General features: G+C 34.9%; 1 protein-coding gene across 4 annotated transcripts in view; it reads left to right on the top strand.

The window, feature by feature from the left end:
- Window positions 1-272: 272 nt before the first annotated feature.
- The window catches only part of LOC149530352 (Tetratricopeptide repeat (TPR)-like superfamily protein), a 287,943-nt gene continuing 267,742 nt past the window's right edge, over window positions 273-20,473 (top strand). Inside the window, exon 1 of one of the 4 annotated variants that reach the window (XM_089811938.1) lies at window positions 273-951. In XM_089811938.1, coding sequence (XP_089668064.1) covers window positions 447-951 — 505 coding nt within the window. In that variant the 5' untranslated portion in view covers window positions 273-446. The other 3 variants (XM_089811941.1, XM_089811939.1, XM_089811940.1) reach the window with 3 other exon arrangements.

The raw sequence follows: 20,473 nt of genomic DNA, 5'->3' as shown, positions 1-20,473 counted from the left end.
AGCTTAATAAATAATTTAAATTTGAAATTCTTGAAATGATAAAGTAAATGTAGTGTCACAATCATTTTTATGATAATCATATTAATTGTACAATTGATGAGCTTTAAATTGTTGAACTTTAAATTTTTTTTAGTTTCGAAAATTAATTTTCTCTGCTAATAAGATTTTAGTTAAATACTTTTTTTCTATTTCAAAACATAATAAAAATGTTTAAATTTTATAAAAAAAACTTGGTTAAACTAATATATTTTTATAGTTGCCTATGGCAACTAATAGCGGAACAAAACAACGAATGGGTAATAACAAATCAGCCGCCACAAATATTCATGGCTTAGATTCTCTGGAGGATAGCATTGATGAAATGGAGCAGAGCACAGCATAAGCGGTGCATTCCACCGGCTCAGTGACTGTGAGATGCTTGTGTATGATGTGGTTAAAGAAGAAACATGTCAAAAATTCTCATCTCAGGATTCTCCCAATTGAGTGTGCCCCTGATCGGCTACACAAAAATTCAAGATCCCAAGCCTACGCTTGGAATTCGTGGCAATGTTAAAGTAGCGGCGGGCACGGGACCGCTACTAGTAGACGTACCATCCAAATGCAAGCCTCAAAGAGTGGACTACTACAAGTGGCTTGCCACTAAACTAGCGGAGGAAGGCAGGTTTCCAGAGTTTGCAAGTTTACTATTGACTATGAGAGAAGCAGGCACGAATATCATCAATTTTGTGCAGCAGCTGGACATGGAGGTCATCCGCGCAGGGTTTGCGCGTGGGATTGCGAATGGTGAGCTCTATTCAGTTTTGGAAACGTTGAGCAGTTTGCACAGAGCAGGATGCCATTCGCCTAGTTTTCTGGATGACAACGGTATTCGATTCATTGCAGAAGAGTGTAGAAAGCTCGTCGAAAAAGGATATGTCGAAAAATGCATTCGCTTTCTGCACATTTTATCAGGCCAGTTTTTAGAAGCACGAGTACCCTGGTTTCAAATCATCTTCTGCTTCTCTCTTTGTATTCTTAAATGTTGATGTAAGCAAACCAGTGAAAATTTAACACCTCGTTTTCAACAATTGTTATAAAATCTAGGTGTATGTCAACATTCAATTGCCTCTCTCAAAATCCAAATTCTAAGTGATTCTCTGCAATCTTATATTTATTCGTCATATTCTGACTTCATTACTCATCTTCACCTGCCTCCCCGCTGTAAACTAATACCTACAAATTTTGATTTTTGAACATGCGAGACTTAGGGATTAAACACTAAACCGATGGTTATCTATAAGAATGCGGGAATTAGACCTAAACATTGCAGGCGACTCCAGAATAAACCTAATGCTAATAGTAATCACCCTACAACTGTCAATGCTAATAGTCTGACCTATTTAGGAGAACTATACACATACATGAAATAATAGAGCCATCATACAGATTCAACACAAGCCAAAGAGGTTAAAATGATTAGCTTCAGTTTGTCCTCAAGCAAGCTCCTCCTTTCGGATCAAAATCCTCCTTTGTATTAACTTTAAATATATGCTTAGATTGAAGCTAGTTAAGTTACTTTTCTTTAGCTAAAATTATTTTTGTTCGATAACATCCATTTCCTTGCTTATTCTGAAGCTCTCAGAAAGGTTTATTTTTATTTATGCGATACACCAGGCTCATCTTAATAGTTATAAGCTAGCCGTTAAATTTCAAAACTCGATTCGTTTTAAATAACATGTAGACTGTATTTGGTATACTCCGGCATCAAATCCCCCTAGTTCGAAGTGTTTGAAAGGATACTAACTTCTGGTTTGAACTTTTATGCGCAATATATTGTGGTAGAATGTGTAATTGATGTGGATATTCCAATGTTCAAGCCATTAATACAGATTTGAAATTACCAATTGTTGATAATTTTAACTGAACTAGCGATACTTAAAGAATTATGCTTAAAATTTGCATTAGAGAGACATTCTTTTCCATGCAATTGAGTGGAAATGTTTTGGCAATCTAAAGGACTGACATAGCATGAACGCAAGGAAGTCACATCAACATAATTGACCATAATTTGCATTAGAGAGACATTCTTTTCCATGCAATTGAGTGGAAATGTTTTGGCAATCTAAAGGACTGACATAGCATGAACGCAAGGAAGTCACATCAACATAATTGACCATTAGAACACCTTGCCAGTCCTGTAGAAACCTAATGTGGGAAAAATCCAATGTTGAAACAGCTACATCTTTGCTTGTTTTGAGTAAAACTTAATTCCACGGTAAACTTATAAGGAGTGACTCTCAATGGAGCATGATGGACTACTGTTGCTACCAATTAAAAAAATATTAAAAAATCCTCTTACTTTAATTCAATTTTGTTGGCCGATCAGATGCCTTTGAGCTTCTCATTGAAGAAGACAGGCTACTAAGCTGATACGGATCCCTGAGTTAGTTCACATACCAAGCTGTCATTTTGGAACAAATATGGCATGCTAATTTGAACTTTTCAGATTTAATAAGTGTCAGCTTTCAGGGAGACAGGCTAATCTCCGACAAAATGTTCTAAAGACAAAACAAAGTCGATTTTTTTTTTAATCCAGATTCACGAAAATGTAGTGATTTTTTTCCAATTTTGTTGTTGTTTTCGACTACAAACTATGCAGATCATGAAGATCAAATGCTGAAATTTTTGGAAAAATCCATGATGTTTTCGATTTTTTGAAAATTGGTCAACTGTACAGTTTGTAGGGAGGATAGCCGTGTCCACTTTCAGGAGGGTATAATGGCATTTCTAAACTTGCTCTGCCAAAAATCTGTCTTAACCTTATAATTGATTCTTGAGGTTCAGACACATTCCTCAGAGTCTCTTAATTGACTTCAGACAAGTCACTCAGTGCAACATCTTCATTCTTTATCTTTTTAATGTTTGTTATTTTTTTATTTTTTATTTATTTTAATCTCAGTTGGAGTTTGGCCTAATGGCTTAGGGGATTGAAGAGATGTTTATGCATATCTCTTGTTATGATCAATTCAATTAGAATCTCGCAACACCAATTGGGAGGCGTTTGGTCCCTGGAAGTTTATTTTTTCAGCAGATAAGGTTGTAATTCCCTTATCTTTGCCTTGGATTGCCATTTCTCTTTCGTTGGTAGGGCATTTTTTCAGTTCGTCTTGCCGATGTTCTCGTTTACCCTCTTTGTTGCCCTTATCTTTTTCTGCACTGCTACGTCTTCTTCTAAATCTTTTTAAATTTTAATAATCAAATGCATAGTTGTCTATTGAAGAGAACACTTGTCCCTGTTCTTCTTCATCTAGTGTAGAGGCCTCAAAAGAAATGTAAGTTTTCAACCTTTCAAACTATATTCATGTAATATCCCAATCTGGATAATTTTGCCAATTTTTCTCAAAACCATAAACAGAAGTTCAACAATAGATTTGCATGCAAATGATTTCAGATTCATTCAACAAATACCTATATCCAGCTGAAAGTAATATTGCTTTAAAATCTCTCAAGAGTACAATGCAATATCCAATCTTAAGCACAGAAACTACAGTCAGATTGGTTATAAGAAAACAAAGATTTAAGCACAAGTGAGATACCCGTGTGATATCTCTAGCAGACAATGGGATTCTGTCACTGTTTCCAAGCCTGAGGCTTTTCTGTCCTCAAAGCTGAAGCTTTCCAAAATTCCCCAAAAGAGAAAAGAAATCCAATAACAGAAAATCGAGTAAGCTGAAATGAGCTCCTTCTCTCGTTTACTTTAAATTGTCTTTTTTTCCCTTAAGAGAATAATGTAGCCTTATCATAAGTGACTTATTAATATGCATTTTAATTTAAGAGTCACTTTATTAAAACTAGGTAATCTTCAGGCATTAAAATAAATAGCCAATCAAACTCTGAAAACCATGAATGGTAGCTCATTGGAAAGATCTCGACAAGACGCTCCAAGTCCTACACTGAAAAGCCTGGAATACGGAACCTTGCTGACTTGCTATAAATAATAAGTATCTGGAAACCCTTGTTGAATCAACTCAGTTTGGCTTGAATCTGAAATTGCCTAGGCCAAAACTCATTGATCCATGTAAACTTCTCACAAATATTTTTGAATCAAACATAAACCCTTACAAATTTTGTTGTTTGATGATAACCTCACAACATCTGCACAAGTGTGAATTCTGTCTCGAATTCACTTCTAGGAAGAACCAGGTTTTCGTACAAACCTTCTTGTAATTTTTGAAGGTTTCCGTCTCCAGAAACTGGCTTCATTCAAAGCTTCCAGCCAATTATCAAATTTGTATAACACCTGAACATGCCTAATAAATGGCAAATCCCTCCATTAATTACAATTAAGATAAGCTTCTGGATCTTCTTTATCAAGTAGTTTCTCTAACAAGTTGGAGAATAAAGTGACTCTATAATATAACTTTATTTATTAAGTCACATATCAATTAAATCAATAAAAATAAAGTCATCCATTTTAATATTTAATAAATTTGGATAACTTTAAAACAATTAGTTTAATTAGTTATTTTGCCGAAATTGGGGACATTACAGTCGTCCCTTCTTGGACAGTGTAAAACCCAATGCCTAGATCCCATATCAACCTCTCGTCCCTTCTTGGACAGTGTAAAGTCCAATGCCTAGATCCCATATCAACCTCTGGAACACTATGCCAATCTATTACTCTAGCATAAATGTCCCATGCTCAGTTGTGAAGCAACAGATCCTGGTACATAAAAAACAATGCACGAATCATGTGGATTCCAGGTTCCCAAGTCATTCCTTATGCATTCTCAGTTAACTTGCCATGTGCTACTAATATATATGAAAACATCCTCTATCCGATTGAAAACCTCACTCCAGCTGAAGCCTCATGTTCGTCTAATGTCAAACGATGTTGTGAACTCAACATCATGCCAACCTCCATTAGGCATTAGACGAGGCAAATCCCTCCAACTCCTAACTAGCTCCCTGAAACATAACTATCCATAGGAATGTTGCACCTGGATCCCACAAGAAAAAAGACCACCCACCCTTATCAATACCTTTAATAATCGGTTGCTCTAAATTGATAACAGGTGGAATGTTCAACTGCCATAACATTGTCTCTCTAACCTGTATCACAAATTGGTGGCCAAATTGGAGAAGCAAACAGGAAGACCTACATGATTTGGGTGCTTCCTCCGCAGGAAAAGTATTTCGAACCAATCATTCATCTCAATCTTATGTTTCATTCGGAGCATCAAGTCATTAGTAGGTGGGCTGAATGAAAAAGAATGTTCATATATCATAATGTCATTATGGTGAAATGCACGTCTACTAAGTGCAGATGAAGCATACTGTCATGACCCCATGAAATAAATCATAAATCAAAGCTGACAATAGCCAAATTGAAAAATTGATAACAAATGGCCATGAGCATTGGTGATTGCACAAAGATATTTGGCAGTTATTAGCAAACAGCTAACGTGAACCATTCGTAGTAGTAATAAAAGATGAACAGTTGCAAGAATTAACTTATATGAGTTCTGCTGTGTTATATATGAAGAGTTGCGATTATGAGAAAGGCATAGGACATACCCCCCATCCTTCCCCAACAGTTTGAAATATACATATAGGGTTTAAACTTGAATAAGGAGAGCATGAAATATCAGCAGAAGGTAGAGGAAGAAAATATAGAAAGGGAAGACTCAAATTGATAGGCATTTGTACTTGCATATACTGAAACCCAGCAGAAGTAATATCAGCCTTTGTAAACTAATGGCAATCTGGTATGAAAATTTAGAGTATTACACACAAAATTATGAATATGAATGTAATTTCTCACTGGGTGATCTCTGCATGTAATTCACTTTAATGGGCAGCTCCACTATGTCATGTCCCCTCCTGGAATGAATCCAACTATTGTAATGATTAAAGTATTAAAGTATTAAATAAATATATAATAATAATATGATGTAATCATTAACAATAAATGACAAAATATTGTTTTTAATCTATTCATCTCATATACATATATGAATAATAATTACTAGTACCAATCTAATACATCAAGGTCAACATCAAAACCCTGATCAAGATTGAAAAGATCCACAAACAATAATGAGTAAATAAACTTACAAGAGACATCATTTATAAATGGTCTGACAAAAGCGAGCAATCACAACAATATCTCTGACATATATGTGAATATAAATTCATAATCTATCTAATATATTAATAGTATTAAATATTTAATTATTCAATCCAATTATTATTAAACTCATATTTTATTCAAGACAATAATATTCTCCAATATTATATGTAGTTCAGGGTCTTGGATTGCACTTGCATCAGATGGCTTTCTAATATCACAGTCTCAATTGGAGTTTTGGATGAAGATCAATGACGGAAACTTTTATGACAGTTTTTGGCTTGGCTCTTGGTTTTGTCTCTGACACCAAACAATGATTGTATTCATATGAGTTTTGGGCTCTTTGTCATCACAATATTCTCGATTTGGGAATCTCAAAGACAAGATTCATAAGTGTTGATAGATACTCTCTCTTGATGCAGTATTTGTTCTTCTGCATCCTTTTTGTATTAGGCAATGACTAGAGTTTTTTTCTCTGGTTCTGAACCAGTTATTATTAATATAAATATAATGTTTCCCTGAAAAAAAAATAAAAAAAATTCTCCAATTATATGTTACTCAACAACAATATTTATGTTAATAATAATCTAAGTAATATGTGGAAGAATATGAAACCAAAATATAATTACAATGATGGTGCATAAAGAATGGACTGTAAAGCACCATAGAGGGTATTTACATCATTTCTGGACCATTTATCCATTGCATACCCCAAAAATAGACTTAATATACCTCTAATATGCCTAAACAACTTATAAAATGGTAGTTAATTACATAAACTAAGGTAATTTCGGGATTTGGAATTATTTTATTTAAAAGGGTGCTGTCTTTTCATCTAAAGGGGTATGAAAACTATTCAACCACATATATATGTGGTGTAAAATGCAAATATGAAGGGTGATTTTGAGTTAAAACCTAGAGGAGGGATTGGTTGTACTTTCCATGGATATTATTTTGGAGGAAAACTTATGATATGTGAGAGAGAGTTTGTGAGTATAATTCTTTAAAGATTAGTAAGTTTCTTTTCTTTTAGGGAGAGATTCATATATGAGAATTTCAAGGGAAGAGAGAGTTGATAACCTCCAAAGGAACCATAAGTGCTGCCACCCTAATAGTGACCATTATTGTTATTGTTTTATTATAAGAAGGGACTTATAAAAGGAGAGTATATGAGGTCATCATAGATAAATAAACTTTGTAATGAGGAAATAAAACAATGATTTGAGGGAGGAATATTTGGAATAAAGTAAGGAGAGATAATAGCAGGTAAAAATAAGTATGCCCATTTAGGTTGATTACTTTATTATGGGGATCTATAATATTAATCAAATTCTTACATATGAAAGAAGTATTCTGCATATATATTATTCATGAACTTTATATCTTTGACTGGGTATATTAAATTGGAAATAAACTTCATATATTCTGAAAATTCATTTGAAGTATTCACAAGTTATTCGTAGTATACATAAGATCTACCCTAAAGCCCAAATTGGGAATTAGAGGTGGTCTAAGAGTAAACTCAAAGAGGGGACATTACCAGTGGTATCAGAACACGATCCTACGATCCTGCAGGGTAAAAATAGAATAGAGATTTGCATATGAAAGTGAAGTAAAGACAAAAGTCACAAATTAGACATAAGTAAAAGAAAATAAGATTATGACAAGTTTATTTGGGATACATAACAATCCCCACAACACATTGAGAGGGGAAACATTATAGACTCATGGTGATCATATGTAAAGAGTCACTCGAGACAATCAACCAAGAGTCACTAAATATTATTAGCAGTGACTGCAAGGGTTGGAGACTCAAAAGATGAATAAGAAGAAACAATTATATGTTAATCAAACATTGAGGACTTAAATCAAGATAAGTTGACTTCTAATTCATTTTTAGAATTTTAAGATAAATTTTATGAAATTTGTTTATTTATTTTTAAAAATCATATTGTTTATAAGTATTAAGATTCTCATCTTAAGATCAAATTATTGATTTCCAGGACCAAATCGAAGGAAAGTTCCAAGTGGATCTAATACAAACAAGTTTGATGTATGGAAAAAACGATGTGTACGATCATTTCTCCTCAAGATAGGAATGACCTGCGTTGGAATGGACTGTGTTACGTCATACAAAGGCACAAGGAATGGCCTATAGTGGAATGGGCATAGGCTACATCATACAAAGGCATTGGGGATGACTAGTAGTGGAATGGGCACATATTACATCATACAAAGGAAGTATCTTTGGGTAAATGATGGAAGCAAGAAACAAAATTGCCATCTACATAGACCGCCTTGATGGATGCCTTACACCTGCCATCAAGGCCAAGGGGGTCACAGTCTTGCCCTTGGGCTTAGACTGGAAAAACTATAGAATAATATACCGAGTATCTAAGTAGACCACCTTGATGGATGCCTAATACTAGACATCAAGGCCAAGGGGGTCAAAGTTCTGCCCTTGGGCTGAGATTGGACAAACTAAAGAATGATGTATTGATTATCTAAGTAGACCACCTTGATGGATGCCTAACACCTGCCATTGAGGCCAAGGGGTTCAAAGTCCCTCCCTTGGGCTTAGACTAGAGAAACTAAAGAATGATATATCGATTATCTATGTAGACCACTTGGATGGATGGATAACACTTGCCATCAAGGCGAAGAGGGTCAAAGTCCTGCCCTTGGGCTTTAATAGGGATAACGTATAAAATATGGAAAAAAGCAAGCATCCTGCTTAGTAGGCCATCTCGTGTGGATGTTAGCACTTGCCACCGAGGCCAAGGGGGTCAAAGTCTTGCTCTTGGGCTTAGTAGGGAATAAGCTTGGAAGTAATTTATCATGACACACCTTTTCCTTGTAATTTTTATGTATATAACTATGTATTAATAATTTCCTTGTGTTTGCAGGGTTCACCATGAAGCACAATAAGGAAGTAAATCGTAAATCCTTTTTCTAACCCTAAAAATGTAAATTATAGGGTTTAATCAAGGAATTGCACAACGTTTGTATTATGTGTCTACATCGTGTATGCTTTGTGTCTTATGCATTCATGTGTCTACTTCATGTCTTCTTTATATCCTTATGCATTGGTATGCTTCATGCATGTTTTATATTTTCTTGCATCACTTTATACATTGACTGTGCATGGTGAGATTTGTAAAAATCATCATTGCTTGAGGACAAGCAATTTTGGGAACAATAGACTGTCATGTCCCCACTTGGAACGAAACCCAACTATTGTAAATGATTAAAGTATTAAATGTTAAGTAAATATATAATAATAATATGACGTAATAATTAACAATATATGACAAAATATTGTTTCTAAACTATTTATCTCATATACATAAATGAATGATAATTGCTAATATCGATCTAATATATTGAGGTCAATATCAAAACCTTGATCACGATTGAAAAGATCCTCAAATAATAATGAGTAAATAAACTTACAAGAGCCATCAATTATGATTTATGTGACAATAGCAAACAGCCCTCATGACAACAACAATATCTCCGACATATATATGAATATAAATTCATAATCTATTTAATACATTAATAATATTAGCTTTTTTTTGATTGGTAATTCAAACATTTATATTGGTAGGAATAAAAAGTACATATAGGTATTGAGCCAAAATGTGGCCATAGATGACCACCAGACACAACCTACCATCCCAACCGAGAATTTTACATCATAGAGAATACAAAAAAGATCCCAAGTAACCCACAATACCATGCAAGAATCAAGACAACTACCCTTGCATCTCTTGAGCCACCCCGCAGCCTCCTTGCAAGAGAAAGTGGGGATTCCAACACCATCCAAACCAAAGGATACAACACCACTTGAACCAGCCACACTACCAAGCATACCCTCCCGGTCCACCAACAAAGACACATCAATGTCTGCCACTATTCCACTACAACCAGATGCAGAAGCACCACCATCCTTTTGAATTCTATGACGTTGCTTGACAGGAAGATGTTGTTGAGTCATCGGGCAACCATCTTCACTAACAAGGGTTGAGGACTTAATGGGAGCTACCTTTAGCTTTTGTTTGGATACTTCCGCCCCTAAAGCATGAGCCTGCACACGAGTCCTCAAGAAAAACAGTAACTTCCACCGCCCCATACGAACGATTGACAAATGAACCTCTGCCAATGCTTTATGAGATTTAAATTAGCAATGTTTATGATGCAACGATTAGAGCATGGATCATTGTGACATGTATTGATATATATACATATATTGCGGTTGCCATCTGGATGCCATCACACATATATAAATATATCAACCATTGTATGCTGATGTATGATGCAAACATGTAGATGAGCATGGATGCATGTATGTGGGTGCTTATGCACGTATACATGTATGTGTATGTGTACATGCATGTATGCACCTTTCTATGTATATGTAGACATGTATGTATGCGATTCGTGCATATGTATGTGTATCTAGATGCATGGATATGAATACATGTACAGATGCTTATGCATGTGAGGATGCATCATGGGTGAGTATGCAATGTATGATACCTAAGAATGCAAATGCAAATGATGTCCTCACTATTATGTAGGTGTTATACATGACAAGATAAGTTTTTATATCCTTGCCTTATTTACATTTGTGTTTTTATGAATTCACAATTTTAGGGATATCACTAATATCCATCCTCTCCACCATGGCAGATTGTAATAGCTAGAGATATTGGTTATTATATGTTGTGTGCTGGTATTAAAAAAAATATCGATAACATATAATAATAATAATAAAAATCTTCTATGCCACACTATATGTAGTCTATAATATGCTTAAATTCAAAGACAAGCTGATATGATATTTATGAATATTGTAGTGTGTAATATCCCCTCTTTGGCTCTACTCATAAATCACCTCTAATTCCCTATTTGGGCTTTAGGGTAGATCGTATGTATACTACAAATAACTTGTAAATACTTCAATTGAATTTTCACTCCGGAATATACAAAGTTTATTTCCAATGCAATATATCCACTCAAAGATATAAGGTTTATGAATAATATATATGCAAAATAATTCTTTCAAATGTAAAAATGTAATTAATATTATAGATCCCCATAATACTGTAATCAACCTAAATGGGCTTGCTTATTTTTAGAAGCTATTATCTCTCCTTACTTTATTCCAATATCTAATATTCCTCCCTCAATTCGCTTTGGGCCTGTTTGGTTGGTGGCATAGGAATTGGAAATTAGCATTGAAAATGGGAATGGGAATTAGAAATTTTAATTCCAGTCCCGTTTGGTTCACTAGAATTTGATTGGGAATATGTTACTTTCATGTTTGGTTGTACAAAATTTGAATTGGAATAAAGGCAGAAGAAGAAGAAAAGGATGAATGCAATTTGGTGTTGTGTTTGAGTCAGATTTGTTGTGGGCTTTCAAATTACAACGGATGTTATTTCCGGCAGCTGGAGAGTTATAAAAGGAGAGTATATAAGGACATCATAGATAAATAAACTTTGTAATAAGGAAATAGGAAAGGGCCCATTTGGTTGTTGTACATGATGGGACTCTAAAATTTGGAAAACTTTAGAGACCCAATACCATGGACAAAATAGAATTTCCAGTTCTTACTACTTGTACTCAACCAGTATGTTTCAAGTATTAAAAATCATGAGGCAGGGAGAGTGGCAAATAGATTATTTTACTTGTTCATTCTTCCAAATGTTTTGTGGATGTGGCAAGATGTGCTAGTCATTCTTCATCTTCTGTTAATGGATGGACTCGAGTAATCTTTGAAAAAGTCTTTTGGTCGGCACTCTGAGTTATCTGTTGAACTTACAAAAGTTCTGAAATAATACTTGTTCGAGGAACAGATTTTCTGGATTGATCATTATCCGAGGAATGAACTTGCCGAAAATCTTTTCTAAAGCTTTTCAATCTTGTATTTGAACCCTTGTAGTCAGGGCAGTGTACAAAGAACGTACAATTCATTTTTTCAGAGGACTTTGAAACAGTCTTGGACAGAGCTACCAATGAGCTTATATCTGACCTGATGGAGCTATCTACCTAAAAAATTAACAATAATGATCGAAGTAATTTGAATCTTCACTGTGCAACAAGAGTATACAAGGAAACTACATATTAACTGGATTTTACATGATTAGCAGGGGTCTATACGTATTGTTCTGCAGTCTAGAAGTCAAGTATACCATTGCTTTCAAAACAGATCTCAGATGTATTTTATTCATACTAAAATTAATGATGCCTAAAATGAATAGACAACTCATGCTTAATAATGTTTGTATATGACTTACATAGCAACGAGAGGCATGGGAAAATCAAATCTAAACTCAGAGTTTGCTTACATTTTCCTGTTGATCATCTTCCTGATTGGTTTTCATTCTCAATATGCAAAGAGTGATTACCTTTAAAGGCAGAGCTTTATTTAATGAAGCGATGTTTGTTTCGAAAACAGTGAAGAAAAGACAGTCAATCAAAGAGATATACTATCATCATTAAAAGCTATTCTACAAATACTTGTAAACATTCTACAGCCCCTGTTTGAGATAGCAGTCCTACTACATGAAATTACGATAAGTATGACAGTGGAATATTAATAGGAAAAAGTTTTTTATCAGATGAAGTGGATTTGTCACAGGTATAATATGAAGTTTACGCAGATGTATCAATCAGAATCTTGCAGGTTTCAGAAATTGACATTCAGCAAAAATATAATTAAACAACATGTAAGTGTTGACATCAGGAAGAAATACGATGTTCCTGGGAATTAAGAGGAGTTGAAGATGACACCGAATATTGAAGTTATTGGGTGCAGTAATATGCAGCGATAATCACACAGAATCCAATCACCGCAGACAAACCTGAAGATGGCAATTGCTTGAGAGTATAAGAGAGATTTCCATCATGACAATGGCATACAATCGGGTTGGAATGTGACTAATTTAATATATATATCTCATCAATGAGAGAGTACAGATATTGAACGAGTATGATAGCAGCGTCTTCAGCGACTACAGAAATAATGATAATCATCTTCTATAACCTTTTGATCATTGGAATTATTGTAACCCGATGAAATTAGCAGCATCATATTAATGTGAATTGAAAGAGCCTGGATATCGTGACTGTTGGAGGGGTCACTATGACTCAATGCCAGGGCTACTAGTGGAAAATGATCAAGATCTGAATCCAAAACAATCGTATAAGCATGTCAATAGAACACCAATAAGGAGTAGAGAACATTCGAAGGTCTAGGGATGTGTGCAATGGGATGAAAATTTATCGAGCATACAGGATGAGAGTTGGGCACATTTGAGGGATATATATTAAATATGGTTTGAGAATAGAGAAGGAAATCAGGCGCATGCCGGAAGTGTTTTCTTTGTTGTGGAAGTCTGGAGGTCCTCATGCACAGAGAAGACGCCTGCAGGGATTCATATCAAACGGATTATTTGTGATACATATCTAATGTTTGTTCGTTTTTGTTGCAGGTAGATGAGGATTCGTGTGGAGTAATGGACACATGGCATTCGCACAAGCCATCAAAAACATGTTCTAGCAGATGTTCACGAAATGATGGATGGATCAGGTGATTAAGGCAGAATATCAACACCTGTGAAGACACAATCATGAGGAAAAAACAAACGCCGGAGTTTATTAGCTTGGACGGAATGCCTTTGCTCGAATTTTAATGATTTGATTAGCAGTCGGTTATTGTGAGAAGTTAGTATTTTTTATTTTTTTTTTAAGAATGGTTGATCAGTCATTAGTTATGAAGAGTTGTGTTAGTTAAGTATGAATCTTCATAAAAAGACATAACCTTTCAAAATATGACTCTTCGTAGTCTATATATATGTGAAATGTAAATCAAGTAAAGTGTCATATAAAATAAAAAAAGAAACTTGTCATTATTTGGTAGATGCATTACTGAAGTTCTTATCTTTTTAAGGAGAAGCTAGAGTTACAAACTGGGCAGAGAAGATTGTAAAATTTTTGAGCATTAATATAAGCATTTTGTGGATCAAATTGTGCTGAATAGAGCATCAGATGATTGAGTGTCTTCAGCACGATTTGTTCAACAATTAAATCAATAAGAAATCCTTTTTATTTTGGAGTTGGAATATATAGAACTCGTCCTTTATGGTTTTGCTGTCCATTTGTTTCTAATTTATCAATTTGATAAGTACATTAAATTGTTTGCTGTTATTCAGAGTTGATCAATACAAATAGTGGAGGATATAATTTCAATCCTATTTTTTGTAGCTATTGTGTCCGCATAATGATTAAATCATAATAGACTAGTCTGAATACATTACAGTGTGGCAATTTGTCCCATCAAATTGATTAAGTTATTAACAAATACTTTATCATCAGATACTATAAAGTTGTATGTAAGGAATATATGTTTGACTCTATCACCTAATTAGAATTCAGCACTGATCATAAACCTACTCAGTAATTTTGAATTCAATGTTGGCGTATCTTTATCCTTTTTCTTTGAGGATTTGATTTCATAAAGTAATTTGTTTCAACTTTCTTATTTCAGCATACAATTCTTGTAAATTTTGAAGTTATTAATCGCAATTTGAAGTCTTCCTTGATGTTTGCCAATTGAGGAGTTTATTTGATTGTTGTAATCCGCTATAAATCATCTTGGAATTGAGTTTTGCCATCCAGGATTTAAGTAAACAGGCCTTGGTCCAGTAGAACCAAAAGCGTAGAGGATTTAATCCTATCACGTTGGCCAAAATCAATTAGATACCCAGCATCGAGTAGGCAAGGCTCGTAGGTTTCTAACCAGTGATTTTGAAAACCAACAGGACAAAGACATCAGTTACAACACTCCTAGCATCATCCCTCGATTATATCAAATATAATAGCATTCTTAGAACCGCATAAGCATATTAGCATATAAGAGACAACAATTATTGATTGCACAAATTTGAAGGATCTCATTAGAAATAGCATCGATATCACTGCAAGTGATACTTGAAGTTCAAACATCACATGTGATTAAAGTTATAATAGAGATAGAAATTCATATTGCTATAAGCCATATCAATACATCTCCTTTGCATACTTATATTTTGATACTTGATATAGCAAGGATCGTTGCATTTAGTGCCATAAAAATATAATACTTTTGAAATGTATATTCTACCAGCCTATCCACAAACTCCTAGTAGGATGTAATCTGATCATGATGTAAAGTGACCTACCAATGGTACTACTAGTTATGGGCTATATTATCCAAGTGCAACACAACAAACTTGATCGTGTCCTCGTTAGTCATAGGATGTAATGAAAGATATGTATCAAGCTTGTGTACTCAAGCTCTAGCTGTAACCTTACCACCTTTGTCAAAGACAGTCAAAGTCATCTTGTTGGTTGCCTGCTTTTAATCATTCTGTCTAGGCCTCTATCTCATATCAGGTCCAAGTCTACCTCTAGAATACTCTCTCTTCTGAGTCAAAAACCTGTCAAAGTTCAAATTCTATTTCACTGCCTGTTGTAATGCATCCCACTCTGCAAAATGAGCTACCACATCATCAGGAAAAGGGTGCGGTCTCAGTCTCAACACTGACCATTTCCAACTCAAGCCTTAGGAAAGTAGGATGCAAAGATATGTCACACATACCGATAGGATCCTCTTTGTAATTTGCTTTGGACTTGTGAGATTTGACTGAAATACTCTTCGTACCCCTATATTTGCTGTGACCTCTAGGTAACCAGATGCATTGTAGTGTGTCACAGAGCTGCTATAGTACATCAACAACCTGGCGTTGACCAGCTACCAACTGATGTTGTCCGTCTGCAATATCTTTGAACATATCCTCAACCTTTATATGCAAGGCTGGAGAGGCCAAAAGTCAACTCCAAACTACCCTCGCTAGAGTTATACACGGAAGCCAACCAATATAGGAGAAACCACAAGAAAATATAGAGAGATCAATGCAAATATGATCAAAGAATCTTCATTCAACATGCGAGGCATAAAGCCTACCTAGTTGCAGCCATATACATTCAAAATACAATCTGCGAGCTTAAGAGCTCGGTCTTACAAAGCCAAAACTTAGTAATTTCCTTCTAACTTCATTGTACTTTCCTAATCCTAGAATTCTAATTACATTGCCAACAAGATCACAAGTTGGCTTGTCAGGCAGTTTATTCAAAATATAGGTCTTGCCCCAAAGGAGAAATCAGAGACCTTAAAATTTAGCAGTTTAACTTCCGTAGGGACAAGGATAGGTTCACACTTGATCCGCGAAGAGATTCCCAAGGTCATGGAAAGCCTTGATGCCAAACAAAACCTCATCGAAGCCAAACTTGCACGTTACTCGAGCAACTAGGAAATAAGCATGCCTTGAACAAAGAGAAGGATAACTTCCACAAATGATGGAATTAGTTTCAGCAAGTTTAGGTAGAGGATCCATGATAGGTCCACATTAAGGAACTAACTGTGCAAAAAGAGAAAACATTAACAACAATGACCATTCCTCAAATAGAAAAAAGGAGCAATAAAAGGAAATCTTTTTGGTTGATGCAAGAATGCCAAAGTACCCAAGATGCTGTAATGTTCCCAAGATGATCTTGGCCATGTTGGTTCCCAAAACCATAGATTGGTAATCCAAGAGCTTGCCACTTCTCTGACAGGATTACACAATCAGTTTTGGTGAACAGACGAGAATCACCTTGATTCCCTTGCACTTTAGGCTCTGCTACACCTAGGCGGGTAGACCTTCACCTCAAACGCTGGCTGCTTGGTTCAAGGCTTTTCTATAGTGAATTTAAGCTTTGGTGAGTTCTTCAGTTTTCAAACTCCTTGAACTCGATCAATTACAAGTTGAATGCTGAATGTTGAATGTTTGAATTGATTGAATGTTTTGTATAATATTTGTCAATAATGGATTTGATGCTTGTAAGAAGGAAAATATAGATTTTCTGACTTCAAATATAAATCCAATAATATTTCAATGATTCAAATAACCAATGCCTTTGCTTATTCGGGAAACAGAGTCAACTACAATGAAGATTTTCATGTACAACTATATAAAGTTCTATGCACTAATGTTGTCAACAATTAAGTATTAACTAATCAAGATGCGGCAGATCAAATAAAAATGCAATCTTAAATTAGTCCAGATTGAACTTTAACTCCTATGGTAGGGAGACAAATTGGACAGATACGGAAACAATTTGATATTTTAAGATGCTAAATGATTGTGTCCACTTATCTAACGTTTTAAATTGTTTACTGAATTTTTAAAGATGATTATAAAGGACAAATCAACTGTAGTTTAAATCTCCATGCCTTTTAAATAAACAAAAAGCAAAAAAGACATTTATTTATCATTAAAATATAATAAATAAATTTATATTACAAAGTCATCTTTAAGCTCCTTATTCCTCCTTACAAAAACATATCTCTTTTATAAATGCTTCTCCGAATATGTGTTGTTTCTTACAAAACGAATCATCCTTTATATAAGATTAAATTACATAACCTTTCAAAATTAGAAGTCACGTCATTTCTTAACTAATGTAAACAAAACTTGCAACTTGTTATTTTCTTAAACCTACTTTCATCGTTCCCATATTGACTCACCTATACAAATTGGATGCTGCCATATATCCTTAATAATATTTTGGTTTATAATTGCACTCTCTGACTGCTGTTTATGGCTTAATTAATTTATTCACTTGTTCCTTATTTTGTTGGGACTTTTATATTTTATTGAGGACAATACTGACTACTAAATGTTGTTTGACATTATTTTATGCGGGCTCTAGGAAATCATACTTATCAATTCTTTGTAATTTGTTATCTTTTCGTCAAAGGCATCGTGAATGTTATGCATCATCATAGGTGTAGTGCAAATTCGATTTTGGCACTTATCAGGATGCTTCTGTTGTTTGTAAAGTTGAACTGGCTACTTGCGTGGCTTCCACAAATTGTTTCCATATGCTGACTTGGTCCAATCTGCTAGTGTTGTAGACCATCGCTATCAACGCTTGCTGAGAATGACAAGTCTTTCACATTGATGATGAATTGAATATGATGTTGGTCTTTTCCTATATTGCCATGATTTTTTCTCTTCGACAACTTGTAAAGACTTGAATATCATGTATTTGCCGTAGTTCATCAAGGATTTACTATGGATTTCCAAAACAGCAATGAAGGTGCCATGAATAGAGTGTATTATATATATTTGGCATTTTATCAGCAATTTACGAGCAAGTTGTTTGTTTTGACGATACTTCTTCACCATATCTTATCATCATCATTCAACAATATTTTATATGCTGATGTCTCAACACAATATAGAGTTGACCATTATTAAGGCAACTTGTTACCATGCCTTAATCTCGGCAGCCTTTGTCCTTTTCTATATTCATCATGACTTTGAATATAGTTCGAATGTGGTCCAAAATACTCTGTAGAAGCATGTCCTTTACCATATTCAAGTCATCATCTCTCTATTGCCGAAAGTCCTTTCAATTTTGATGATAAACAATAGATTCATCTATAAATATTTCCATGTGCACTCATCAAACTTATTCATGATCATGCCTTGTCCATCCAAAGATTCTCATTCTCTGACTTACTTTCTTTGGTAGCACCAAACATTGGTATCCAACATCCGCATTCTTTATTGAACACGCTCAAATCCCAGCACCTAGTTAATAGATGGAAGAGGGCCTAAGGCATGTGTGGCAACAACGAGGGGGTTCTCATGTTACTGTAGTAATTACTAAGCCATCCAAGCAAAGGGCAGATTTACCTGGAACAATAGAATTTTCAAATAATAACAAACATAATGTTCATTGTAGAATTTTATGAGATATAGAGTGCGCTCAAAACTTTATCTGATTGACCTCCAAAATTTGTCATCCTGTCATGGCGATTTTAAGTTTTCAAGACATCTTCTTCATACACAAATATTGACTAAAATGTTGGATAATCACATAGAATTCTGGAACCTACATGTAATGGTAATGAATCATTAATCATTTTGCAAAGTGGACTTCATAATTAATGCGCACAAATGATGATTTCCAAAAGTGCATGCACATGCCTAATACACTATCCAACAAAACAGTAATTCTATCACAATGCATTTTATTTGTATATAAAAATGTAGATGATTTCTGTTTATACTTTCAGTATGTTTGTTACTCATTGGGTATGATCATCATATCTCTTTGCACAAGTGGTTGTTTGATATCAAATATGTACAGGATGGTGCTATATGATGCTTTTACTTTCATGGCTCAATGTCACTCATTCATTGGGAAATGAACCTGCAACTCTAGTGGCTTGGATAAGCGCCCTTTTCAAATCCATTTACTTGGTCTATTAAATAATTACTTATTCTTCCATTGTCACTTTAAAACAAGATATTTGGTAGAGCAAATTATACAAACAAGAGATATGCCTTTTGTTCAATTGATTACACAGAGCAAGGCCATTTGCATTGTGTGAGTCTTTAAACCTTTTGTTTGAGATGAACCAACTTCATTATTATCATAAAATGAATTTCCAACATTATTTCACAACTGAATGCCCTAAGTTTTTGCAAAAATTCAGGGCTCCATTAGGCTGTAGGCGGTTTGTCCAAAGGCAATCTCAGTTTGAAGGGGATTTTGATTCAAAGTGAAACACGATCTAAAGGGGATCTTGACTCGAAGGAGAATTGATCTGAAGGGTAATCTTGATTCGAAGGGAAACTCGGTCCGAAGGAAATTGCGATCCAAAGGGAAACTTGACCCTAAGGAGCACTCGATCCGAAGAAGAACTTGGTCCAAGGGAATCTCAATCCAAAGGGAAACTCGGTGTTAAGGGGATCTTGACCCGAAGGATAACTTGATCCGAAGGGAAATCTTGACTCGAAGGATAACTTGATCCGAAGGGAAATCTCAATCCGAAGGGAAAATCGGTCCGAAAGAGATCTCGATCCGAAGGGAAACTCAACCCGAAGGAGAATTCGATCCGAGGGGAACTTGATTCGAAGGGGATACAGTGCAGTAGGAACATTGTACGGTGGTGTTGGTAGATTGTCGTTCGTGTTCGTATTTGGAAAGTTATCAAATTTGAAGTCATGCAGTTGGTGCTATTTATGAACGAGCGAATTCCAATGTTTTGTGTCAAATTAGATGATATTAGAACACCAATTGCACAAGATATATGCCAGACAAAAAAAGATGTTGGACATAGATATTCACCAATTATATTTGTAGACAAAGATTGTGCTCTAGATGTGCCAAACCATAAGCAAAGTAATACAAAGATGGAATAGGGTGAGGGTTGAATCCCACCGAAACTAGAATAGCCAAGAAGAGAAGATCTTTCAC

This window comes from Cupressus sempervirens, chromosome 11 (genome assembly GCF_028749045.1).
Source record: "Cupressus sempervirens isolate cs-2001-9-10 chromosome 11, ASM2874904v1, whole genome shotgun sequence".
Taxonomy (NCBI): domain Eukaryota; kingdom Viridiplantae; phylum Streptophyta; class Pinopsida; order Cupressales; family Cupressaceae; genus Cupressus; species Cupressus sempervirens.
This window is presented reverse-complemented; position numbering and strand designations above follow the sequence as displayed.